Below are 13258 nucleotides of genomic sequence, written 5' to 3'. Positions count from 1 at the left end.
GTCATTACATTGGTTAAGATACTCAATGTAACCTCAACCCTTGCTCGGGGTTAATAACTAGCACTGTTCACCATACCGTAACGATTGTTAAACTGGCTGAAAACGTGGGTATTATTTTAGTAAAGATTTTAGTTAAGATCTAGCTTTTTAGGTAAGTTACTCAAATTCATTAGGCAATTATTCTATTAGCTCTGCAACGCTGGGCATCCATCCAGTCTACCCTAGGACACTTATATTTCGCTAGTATTAAGTTTCGTGAGTAGCACACAGAGTAAAATTTCGCTGCAACTTAATTTCGCGGCTCTGATGAGTGCGAAAATATAGTGGTGTGAAAATAAATGCAGTGGAAAAACATTACATTCCTCAGGTCCAGTTCACTAATAAGAAAAAAATTCAATTTGGGAATAGTTCGTATTTGTAAACCACAGGTTGAAATGTGTGGGTGAGATCGACAATTCAATTTGATCACTTGCTGCCATTTGTTTCTTAGACTATCAATGACGTCTAGGTCCCTCCCGCCGTGACTTTCACACTCGAATCCCAAGAAGAAGAAAATAGATAGGTAACAACCAACTTCACAACCAAAACTGTATAACCCTTACGCTGCCATAAACGCATTTATGCGTTTTCTAGACTTTTCTAGACATTTTCTGACTTTCTCAGCAATTGTCTGGTAACCTGATTTTATTATTTGTTGACCACATAACCCACGGTCTTTAAGTGTTTTATGAAATTGACTGTGTTGTCCGAAGATTTCTCTATAAAATCAGCCTAAAACAACGAAGCAATTTTAAACTTTTGTTTGAGAATTTCTAATCTAAAAACGAACATTTTTCTGTGAGTTCATTAACTACCCCGCGCGAGTCATAAAACAGGTAATTAGTTGTTGATGACATAACAGACAATTTAGATTTTCGTGATTATACAGATAATTAAAATAGAACTTGAAAAATACTGTATACATATCATGAAGCAATATCGGCAATTTTGGTAAAATGGCTGGCACTAGGCCGGTAACGAATTTGTACATGATTGGCAGTGAAAGAGATAATGTGGTTTGACCTGATGAGGGTTGATATTGTTTTTGGATAGTAATAAAATTCATCACTGCAATAATTATTCTTCAATTTTACGACTTCACCTACCAGACTTTCATCCTCATCAGTTACAAATTCGGTGACTAAACTGATATTGCTTTGCCATGCTGCTCAGTTGGTGTATTAGCTATAATGAGTTTACCAGAAATTTCCCATTTGTCCTAACCACAGATGAAAGTTGCCTGCATTTCTAATATTACGATTTTATTGTGGATATCAACGAACAAAGCTATTTAACTTCGCGTTTTCGCTCGTTCGTTATGATAGTTTAGTTTCGCTCATTAAATTTTCGCGAGAGGATTACACCGCGAAAACGCGAAAGTTAGATGCCGCGAATACATAAGTGTCCTAGGGTATATATAAATATATCTATATCTATATATAAATCTCAGTGTTTGTCTGTCATTTGTCTGTCCAGTTATGGCGATAAAGTTTTTGAAATGAAAAATCCGCTTTCCATTGGATTCAAACCAGACAGGGACTGCAGACACGTATTCTAAACCACGAGACTGCGTGTTCAACTGACTATAGCAATGAATGAATTTACACAGGTTAAAATACACACTTGAAACGCCTCGGGTTATTGACTAAAACTCTTGATCATTACACATAACATGTCTAGTAAGCTAGCTTACTCGAATTAAAATACTCTAATTCATTGGCTAATTATTTTATCGCCTGTGCAATGCCGAGTTTTCACCAAGTTAAATATAACTGATCAATCAACCAATCAATCATACAGACGGCTAGGCTTTTGTATTAGGGTTTTGTATCTGTAATGGCTACAAGCGTACAACTCAGTCTAGTGATTGTGGATTTATTGAGTATGTTTGTTTACATTTGCAATCAATTAGAAGTAACCTGTCAACTCTCACAGCTTTGCAAATTTTGTTAAGCATACCCTTTACCTTTTGGTCCTATTTGAGATTTTTATACTAGAACATATCTGTTTATATGCAGTTTATATGTAGTTTATATGAAGTTTATATGTAGTTTATATGTAGTTTATATGTTTATATGTAGTTTATATGTAGTTTATATGTTTATATGTAGTTTGTATGTAGTTTATATGTAGTTTTAAAATACTGCTATAAAGCTGCTTAGTAACTACTTTGGAAAGGGCAGGAAAAGCTGTTTCATTGGGAATTTCAAGCAAACCAATCAAATGCAAGGTCAATGTGTTTTACTTTTGTGTTTACCTAAAAACTTCAGACGTTCTGGATCATGAGTTTTAAAATATCTTTATGCACTGGGTATGTCTGTATGCCTGGCTTCCTTCAGAACTAAAGCAAAAAATTGATGACGATATATTTGAGTTTTTAAATATCACTTTTTTGATGCTCAGCATGCTTTTGTTTACTACTTTCATACCTCTTCACCATCTTCACAAAGTTAGTGTAACTTGTTGCATTTCCTTCATATCTCTTCAACATCTCCACAGAGTCGTTGTAACTTGTTGCATTTCCTTCATACCTCTTCACCATCTTCACAAAGTTAGTGTAACTTGTTGCATTTCCTTCATATCTCTTCACCATCTCCACAGAGTCAGTGTATCTTGTTGCATTTCCTTCATATCTCTTCAACATCTCCACAGAGTCGGTGTAACTTGTTGCATTTCCTTCATACCTCTTCACCATCTTCACAAAGTTAGTGTAACTTGTTGCATTTCCTTCATATCTCTTCAACATCTCCACAGAGTCGGTGTAACTTGTTGCATTTCCTTCATACCTCTTCACCATCTTCACAAAGTTAGTGTAACTTGTTGCATTTCCTTCATACCTCTTCACCATCTCCACAGAGTCAGTGTATCTTGTTGCATTTCCTTCATATCTCTTCACCATCTCCACAGAGTCAGTGTATCTTGTTGTTAAAAAGATAAATGATGAGTGTTGAAACATATCTTCTGCAATTATTGTAACTCATGTTCACAATTTGACTCGCGTGTGGAAGAACTGACATGTACTTCCAAGTGTTGACATGTGAATGACAAGTGTTGACATGTGCTTGTCAAGTGTTGACATGTGCTTGTCAAGTGTTTACATGTGTTTGGCAAGTATTGATTTGCATTTGGTGCGCATACGCCTCTTTGTAGTAAGTTATGACATCTATTTACATGTATTAGTACATGTGTGACAAGTGTTGACTTTTATACGAAATTCAGTGCACCCTCAGAATAGGATTTGATTCCATTCTAGGGTTGGTATCGTATGGTGAAAAAATCCTATGTAGAGGTTTAGAAACCATAGTAACTATATAATGCAAACACCTCCTGGTAAAATATCATCAAAATTTTATACAAATACTGTACATATTAAAAATTAATAAAAATAGTAGTATGGTAACCTTACTAACTAATGTTACCTATGTATGTACAGTAACTTTAGTATATTTAGTGTATTTATTGGTTATTATCTGCATTAAAATGTAACATTGCAATGTGCTATGTGCAGTATGTACCATAGAGAGCTCTTCCCTGCAAGACAGACGGACGGATAACATAGACATTCAATTCACTTAATTTAAGTTTAGCTTACTAAACACACACTTGAAGCTAAGTTTTAGTATGTATTTTTACCTATTTTACTGAATTTCAGCTTTTTATCACTAAAAATTTATCACCTATTAGTTGCTGGCTTCGTTTTTAATATAATTTTAGCCAATCTCATTAAAACCTTTTTCTACCTAATTTGACAAGAAAACCCAAACAGAACTGAGTAATTGAGTTTTCGTAATTGAGTGGGTTTGTGTCAGCATGTTAAGAGAAGTTGTTTGACCACTGACCTTCTGTTTGAAGGGATCACAACTCTAACTTTTCTACTGGTTTTAAAGGGAAAATATTAATGTTTTACGCACGAGAATTCCTGAACTGAGAGAACTCGTCATTGTGTCTCTTTCAAGCATTGTGAAGATGTTTTCAGCGAGCTGCATTTTGGCGTCTATATTATTTTGACGTATGTGATAAGCACACCGACACCAAATTTTAACTCGAGCAAAGATTTTGTTGAATTCGTGTGGTGAAATGAAATTCGTAAGGCGAGGTGGAACAATCATCATGTTCCACATCGTAAGGTAAAAAAAATCGTGTATCAGGGTAATCGTACCCTGAAAGTGCACTGTATCTTGATGTCTGTTTTGCATGCTTTGATTTATGCTATCTCGCTTTGGGATTATTGAAATGTATAATAGAACATAAAGACTTATCATTAAAGTCATATAAAGGTTGCATAAAGGTCGCATAAGCATAGAGGTCGCAGGACCCATGATGTGAACATCAGTTGAACCACGCGTTTAAGAACATTGTGTTCTGGACAATCATTAGCAGTGATTCCTTGAGAAGAAATTGTATTCAAGGTGTGCAGTCTCTTTGACCTTATCCAAAGAGCTCCTTGAATTTCAAGTTTATAGATAGTTAGTTATCCATCTCATATGCAAATGATGAGTATAGGGAGTTTCAGTTTTCTATCTCTTGGTCATATTCTGATTAGCCAAGTTCAAAGAGTTTCAGTTCACCTTTTCTTACTTTCTTACATACACTCTTATTGGCTAATTTTACTGTTTACCGCTGTTTTTGAACTTGTCTAGGTGCTATGTGGAGTTTGAGCGTGCTGCTGGTGACTGCAGTGTCATACCCAATGCCATGTATGTGTCCCTCCTGCTACGACTGCAGAGGGAACGACTACAGCTCAAGCTGTATGACGATGATCAGGCCTCGGAGATGATGCGTCGGATCAATGATGTACAGCGAGAAGCAGCCATGTATGAGGGGCGGCTTGACACCAATAGGTACTGGGTTATGTCTCTCAGTCTAATCTGGAAGCTGTTATTTCCATATACCCTAAAATTAGACTAGTCACTAAAATGATCATACATGTAGTTACGCTTTTCCGTGTGACAAATATTGCAAACCACGATCTACTTGTACAGGAGACATACACAGTTGTACTCAATAGGTCTATTTGTATAGGAGACATACTCAGTTGTACTCAATGGTTCTACTTGTATAGGAGACATACTCAGTTGTACTCAATAGGTCTACTTGTATAAGAGACATACTCAGTTGTACTCAATGGGTCTACTTGTATAGGAGACATACTCAGTTGTACTCAATAGGTCTACTTGTATAAGAGACATACTCAGTTGTACTCAATGGGTCTACTTGTATAGGAGACATACTCAGTTGTACTCAATAGGTCTACTTGTATAGGAGACATACTCAGTTATACTCAATGGATCTACTTGTATAAGAGACATACTCAGTTGTACTCAATGGTCCTGCTTGTATAGGAGATGTACTCAGTTGTACTCAATAGGTCTACTTGTATAGGAGACATACTCAATGGTTCTACTGGTTTAGGAGACATACACAGTTGTACTCAATAGGTCTACTTGTATAGGAGACATACTCAATGATTCTACTTGTATAGGAGACATACTCAGTTATACTCAATGGTTCTACTTGTATAGGAGACATACTCAGTTGTACTCAATGGTTCTACTTGTATAGGAGACATACTCAGTTATACTCAATGGTCCTACTTGTATAGGAGACATACTCAATGGTTCTACTTGTATAGGAGACAAACTCAGTTGTACAGTTATTTTGTGTTTCCCTTTCAACATGCTATAGCTTTCGGCCCCTTCAGCCCCTTGCTTTCAGTTCCTTACATTCTCTTTGGCTGTACACTTTATTGTCAGAGCTTTAATTATCACTTTGGAATATTCTAACACAAGAAGTAAAATAAATATTATGCATATGGGAAACTTATTTTACTAAATAGCAGGAAACAATGAGTGACATGTGATGTTCAGTAGTAACTGAAGTTTACTGTTTGTGCTATAGCTACGATAAAGGGTACTGTTCGTGCTATAGCTACGATAAAGCTTATAGCTATGATAAAGCTTACTGTTTGTGCTATAGCTACGTTAAAGAACAAGATGGTTGTCAGCTCGTACAGTCAGTCATTCTACATGAAGCGCAAATAGTGGGTCACACCTGCGTGTAGAAACAACATCTAATAGGAGAATATTTGGTCAACAAACTAAAAGAGATTTACGTTATCTTCCAATTCACTTCTGTATGAGTTGATTCCATAGCATTTAGGTTGATGATGTCCAGTCAAAGGCATCAGACTATCCCTGTATATCTCATTAACGTTCAATACCATACATAGTGGTGCTGTCTGGTTTTCAATCTTAGACACTGTCAATATTTTAAAACTTAGACTATACAAGTATCAAAGTTTCAATATTTACTACTGGGATGACTATCATTTCTCCTATGCATTCGTACAGCTTTATGCTGATTAAATCTTTTCTTGTTCAAGCATGTTAGGTCAGTGTTCACACGCATATAGATAGTTTTTACTACAGAAAACTTTGTTGGAAGGTTGAACAGAAGTTTAATATTAGCAGCGGATGCTTGTATACATGCTTCTTTTATATTTTCATCTTTGCATTTTCTGTGTTTCTTTTGACCTCTCTGTGTTTCTTTTGACCTCTCTGTGTTTCTTCTGACCTATCTGTGTTTCTTCTGAACTCTCTGTGTTTCTTCTGACCTTTCTGTTTCTTCTGACCTCTCTGTGTTTCTTCTGACCTATCTGTGTTTCTTCTGACCTCTCCGTGTTTCTTCTGACCTCTCTGTGTTTCTTCTGACCTTTCTGTGTTTCTTCTGACCTCTCTGTGTTTCTTCTGAACTCTCTGTGTTTCTTCTGACCTTTCTGTTTCTTCTGACCTCTCTGTGTTTCTTCTGACCTATCTGTGTTTCTTCTGACCTCTCCGTGTTTCTTCTGACCTCTCTGTGTTTCTTCTGACCTTTCTGTGTTTCTTCTGACCTCTCTGTGTTTCTTCTGACCTTTCTGTGTTTCTTCTGAACTTTTTGTGTTTCTTCTGACCTATCTGTGTTTCAAATGACCTTTCTGTGTTTCTTCTGACCTTTCTGTGTTTCTTCTGACCTCTCTGTGTTTCTTCTGATTTCTCTGTGTTTCTTCTGACCTTTCTGTGTTTCTTCTGACCTCTCTGTGTTTTTTCTGACCTCTCTGTGTTTCATCTGATCTTTCTGTGTTTCTTCTGACCTTTCTGTTTCTTCTGACCTCTCTGTTCCTTCTGACTTCTCTGTGTTTTTTCTGACCTTTCTGTGCTTCTTCTGACCTCTGTGTTTTTCTGACCTTTCTGTGTTTCTGTTGACCTTTCTGTGTTTCTGTTGACCTTTATTTCAACTCATCTCAGAGCTGGTTTACTTTCGGACTAGTGGCATTTCTTTTGTTTGCGTTTTTTCTCAAACATGACTGGAAACTAAGAATTCCTCTCAAGATTACAAACTCATCAGATCAATAATTTTCATTTTGTTCTCGCAGGATGAGTGCCAGCAGCAGTTTCAAGTCTGACTCAGTCAAGTCTCCAGCTGTCCCAAATGGTAGCACAACTATAGTTGAACTTGTTATAACCTATGTAAGCACGCCTTCTTTTATTCCTTTTTTCCTTATTACTGTTTTTATATTATCAGCTTTAACAGCATATTTCGTGGCATCAGAATCACCTCTATTCCCTTAGCAGGCAATTTATCTTCTTTCTCATTCTTACTCTTCCTTTACCCGATGCTTATTTGTGTAATTTTTACTGACAGGCATTTTCTTGTGGTCGGCCTGTCCCTGTATCCATACCATGCTTACTCTCCTCACTGTTAGGTCAGGGTATGTACTCGTATACCTTTTGTCATAATGCACAACTGCGCCTGCATTCATATTGTTAGGTCGAAGAGTGTGGACATTTTTGGGGTCAGCGGGTGGACAGCGTTAAGATGAATCAGCTCACCACGCTGCAGAACTTTATCAACCAACCAGACACTATCAACCAATCTTCTGTAAGCTCTTATTGATCATTTCATCTCTCTTTACTGTTGAATTATTTATAAAGACTGTCAGTATTCTTCTTTGTCTACCATTTTGTAACGCATCTTTTGACAGTCGACAGATAACTGCATACCGTAAGTTCACTATGTGAACAATTGTGTGAATAAATATGTACACACTTATTCCTATATGTGGCAAGCGGTTGAGTGGTGAGTTGTTAGAGCATCAGTATACTAATCTGAAAGTCAGGAGTTCGAGTCTCATTGAAGGCAATGGTTCGTCTTAACCTCTTAGCACGGCTGCAGACGGACACCGCTCAAAGTAAAGTCTAGCTGAGTGCGCGGCGTAGCACGGGTGATCAAATAATTACCCAATGAATTTGAGTAACTTACCTAGTGAAGCTAGTAACTTACTGTAATAAGTTCCATGTCTGAAGCTATTTGTGATGCAGTCATATAACGCAATCGTGAACTTGAAGCATCTGTATTTTTGCAAGCTATGCATAAGTACGGTATGTGCCCTGTTATGCCATAGTAGGGCAAGGACAGCGTACTGTCATGGATTAACTCACCGGTCTACAGGCCTAGAGGTTCTAAGTTCAAATCCTCTGTAAAGTGTCGCTGTAATTGAACAGACGAATCATAAACACTGAGATTTATTTATATAGGCTTTATGTCATATGATTGTAAGCACTTCCCCCATAGACTTACCCCATAGACTTACCCCATAGACAAACTTTGTTCTTTAGCCAGTTATCTCAACTGCCAGCTATGGTGGATCCTGTGTAATTCTGGTTCGTAAATTTAGATCATAGACATGAGCTGATAGGTACTGGCTGTTGTATGTTATGTAATTGATTGTTAGATGATAGACATGAGTTGGTAGACAAATAGTAGATGATATATATTTGTCGGCGTGTATTAGAAGATAGTTGTTAGAGGGTAGTAATGTTGGTTTTTAAAGATAGGCATAGTAGACATTAAAGATAGGCATAGTAGACATTAAAGATAGGCATAGCAGACATTAAAGATAGGCATAGTAGACATTAAAGATAGGCATAGTAGACATTAAAGATAGGCATAGTAGACATTAAAGATAGGCATAGTAGACATTAAAGATAGGCATAGTAGACGTTAAAGATAGGCATAGTAGACATTAAAGATAGGCATAGTAGACATTAAAGATAGGCATAGTAGACATTAAAGATAGGCATAGTAGACATTAAAGATAGGCATAGCAGACATTAAAGATAGGCATAGTAGACATTAAAGATAGGCATAGTAGACATTAAAGATAGGCATAGTAGATATTAAAGATAGGCATAGTAGATATTAAAGATAGGCATAGTAGACATTAAAGATAGGCATAGTAGACATTAAAGATAGGCATAGTAGACATTAAAGATAAGCATAGTAGACATTAAAAGTAAACAATTGGTAATATATATTCGTTTGGGTGTAGTTAGAATGTAGATATGATATGATAGATTTTAGTAGGATGGGAAACTTTGGATCAAAAAGCAAATTTTAGATATGTATAGGATTTTTACTATGAGAATATTGTGAAGGAATTTGACAGCCTTTACTTGGCACGATCTAGACTATTACATACAGAAGAGATCTAGACTATTACATACAGAAAAGATCTAGACTATTAGATCTAGACTAATGGAATCAAGTAAGGAAAACCGTATAACAATAAATATAAATGGAGTCACTAATGCGTTGGCATGGCTATAATAAATTACAACAGCAATATAACGAAAGCAAAACATAATAGCGATAAGTATAACAAACAAGTTATTAACAATATAATAGAACAAGCGCAAACACAACATGCAAGATACATAGAATTATTTACAAAAATTGAAAAGTCATGGCCACCACAATATTGCATAAAATTTAGTGAATTTTTCAAAGTTTTTCAAACTTTCTCAAATTTTAGTTTGTCATAGTATACCATCTTATTTATGTGATACTTAAAAAATTTATAAATCGGTTATTTTGGTCCAGGATATATTGACAATTTTGTGACATTTCGTCGAGATGTAATTGCATGCGACAAAAGGACAACATGATAGTTATAGGGCACTAATGAACTCAGTAGTGCAGTATGATGTGACACTCTGTTTGCTAACCTGCAGGAATATAGTACGCTGCTTTGGTGCATCGTATACTTTATCTCTCTTAGCTTGTCTCTTCTCCTCACTCATATTCTAATAAAATTACAACCCCATTGACTTGTTATCAGTATTGTCTTCCTGCTCTTTGTGAAGCTATCAGTAACTTCTACCTTATTTCAATTTAAGTGGCAATTTTTAAAAAGGCCAATTTGACATGGAATATTGTATGTTTCTATTATTAAACTAAAAGAGATTTAATTCAAATAAAATTGCATTAATATACGGATGTATAATATATATAGATTAATATACAGATGTATAATATATATAGATTAATATACAGATGTCGCAGTCAATACATCTATCAATATTTATTTAACGACATTGAAAGTTTATTGTTATACCCATTCTATTAACAAGTCAGCAGTATGTACAAATAACAAAAAAGAGGGATGACAGTTTTAACGAAGACCACAATTCACACAAAAAAAACAATACTTGATCATCGTATTGGCTTGCCTCGCCAATAGAATGAAACTGCTACTTCTGATAATATTACACTTTTAACAAAAGCCGTGCCACGCGACAGATTTCTGTTAATAATTGTGATTTATGTACAAGAAAAGGGACAATAGTGGATGTGTCAAATGGATTACCAAAGTGTGGGATTGTTGGCAGAAAATTCGGAAAAAAACCAGAACAGAATCCGGGCGATGACAATTTGAATAATGAAGAATGGAACTTTGTGTTTGATCATCTCATTATGAGTAGGATTACTAGTACTTTACTATATCATAAATAAATCCCTATATGTGATATAATGTAATTTCGATTTTTGATGGTTTTTTGAAGTTGAATTTCACTAGCATTCATGTCAGGAAAAGCGTTTCTGCCGCATAGGTCGCAGATGGACTTTTAAGCTTGAAATTTAGTGTCAATTTTTTTACCTGTGCCGAAGTTTATGGCATCTATCGTTATTTAGCAAGAAAATAATAAGTGACAAGAATATCTCGAAAGCACATTAACTTATCAGGGTAAGGCAAGCACATAGTAAACATTGTTTAATTTAAAAACTTTATTTTGAATAAAAATTTACTTCCAGCTATCATTTTGTTACCTGCTATCAAAAATTTGCTATCATTCTTGGTATTTGTTCACATCACAAATCACTCACTGAGGTGTAGTTATACATTAAAGAGTTACGAAGAGTTATCGCGCCTGCTCATACATACCCTCATTACTATACTTGAGAGGGCGTTAAGCCAGTCTATGTTATTAAAACTAGAAATGTCCCGATTCCAATTTCACCAGCCGATTCAGATACCGATTCGATATACCGATTCTCTTCATTTCTCATTGATTCAGATCTTTTGGGTTGCATAGATAATTGTTAAAGGTTGACTTGCAACAAAATTCACATTACAGTTATTTGGTATCAAAAGATTCACCATCTTACTCTGTTGTGTTGTAAGTGTCAAATATGTGGAAATGTGATTACAAGCTCTTAAAAGCTCAAAAACGAAAAGCCGCCGTAGATTGGAATCTCTTTATTTCGATGACGTAGCCACGAAATTTGGTTATCGTCCTGTCACATATGTTATCACGTGAATTGAAAGGCCAATACAAAGCTCAATATGAAACTTATCATAGTACTAGTTTATGACAAACACTTCTGGTTTTACCAAAGACCCCGTATCAAATATAGATGCTCGCTACTTTACAGTTTTGTTTCGGCCTGGTCTAATCGGCAAGTCGTAATCTGATCATGTGACCCAATACTTCGCAAATAATTTCTGGAGCACTTTTCGATTATCACAAGTGACCAACAGGCTCGTCATGGTTATCAGACAATGATATGTACTCCTTCAAGCTAAGGCTAAAAAATTAAACGAATTTTTACGGTAAGTTATAAGATATCACTGCTTAAAGTGACAGCATTACGATGACGATAAAACAGACGCGTAAGAATAATAGACATAGTTTTATTGAATGCGTGAAGTTTATTTGAGAAAATATTTCGACGAATACGGTTGCAAAAAAGTGTAAACAGAAACCATCTCTCACAACTACATCACATTTGGGCCGTTTTGGAAAGCGAATCAAAACTAGTGCGGTCTGGTGTGGCTGCGATTTTCTGTTCGTTTTTGAGCTTTTAAGAGCTTGTAATCACCTTTCCACATAGTTTGCACCTCCAACACAACAGAGTAAGACATGGTGAATCTTTTCATATCAAATAACAGTAATGTGAATTTTGTTGCAAGTCAACCTTTAATTTTATTATGTAAATATAATGCAAACAAAATATAAATATTGATGTATTATTTGTTTGTATTTATGGAAAAAAGACATACATGTAAATACATTCACATACTGCCATACCGTGCATCTAGTAACAAAACATTCCATGTGTCTTGAAATCTGTTATTAATAATGGTAATTACTGTTAGTGGTACAGCTTTATCTGTGATAATTAAGTCTTTCTTCACTGCTGAACGAACCGCTGGCTGCGCCTGTACTGTTTAGAGCAAATAGATGTTTCTTTTAATTACCGTTAGTGATTCAATTATCTCAGTGAGACGTCTTTATCTTCTATCACTATCGATGTAGCCAGTAGTACTGAAGAAGGACTTACTTGCCACAGATGATGGAGGACAGGCTGAATACCGATAAGTCACTGAGGTTATTTTATGCGATACAAACGATACATCGTATAATCAGGACCAAGAGAGAGATAGATAACTTTATGCATCGGCTGCTCAAATTACTCTCGTAATGCTAGTAAATAGAAACATTACACCGCATTCTTGTTTCTCATGATTGTTCTTTTGTTCGTGATTGGCTGCAATAAATGATATCGCTGTAATTGGGAAATACCGCACTTTGTGATTACGTCATGACTAAAGCCAAAATACTCCTCAGCTGTATGGATGTTTATTAGGCTATAGACATGAAATAGATTGTGTGACAGGCTCGGAATTCATTAGGTAAAAAGAAGGAACTTGCAGCTGATGATTTGTTTTTAGTGTAGCAGGCTAAAATACGGTTTTCTGCTAAATAGTTGACCTGTAAAAAGTATCTGAAGTTTCCGAATTTTTAGGAAAAGATTGGCTAATATTGATTCAGATACTTAACACCCATATCGGCACCGATACCGATTCTGATATTAGAATCGGGGCAACTCTAATTAAAAC

General features: G+C 35.8%; 1 protein-coding gene across 1 annotated transcript in view; it reads left to right on the top strand.

Moving 5' to 3' along the window:
* Nucleotides 1-13258, top strand: part of LOC137396469 (ATP-dependent RNA helicase TDRD9-like) — a 100532-nt gene that overhangs the window by 46897 nt on the left and 40377 nt on the right. The window contains exons 17-19 of the mRNA XM_068082757.1: nt 4680-4880; nt 7451-7544; nt 7846-7956. Coding sequence (XP_067938858.1) covers nt 4680-4880; nt 7451-7544; nt 7846-7956 — 406 coding nt within the window. The remainder of the gene's footprint in view (nt 1-4679; nt 4881-7450; nt 7545-7845; nt 7957-13258) is intronic.

Source organism: Watersipora subatra, chromosome 5 (assembly GCF_963576615.1).
Source record: "Watersipora subatra chromosome 5, tzWatSuba1.1, whole genome shotgun sequence".
Taxonomy (NCBI): Eukaryota; Metazoa; Bryozoa; class Gymnolaemata; order Cheilostomatida; family Watersiporidae; genus Watersipora; species Watersipora subatra.
The sequence above is the reverse complement of the archived record's forward strand: the minus strand, read 5'-3'. Positions and strand labels throughout refer to the sequence as shown.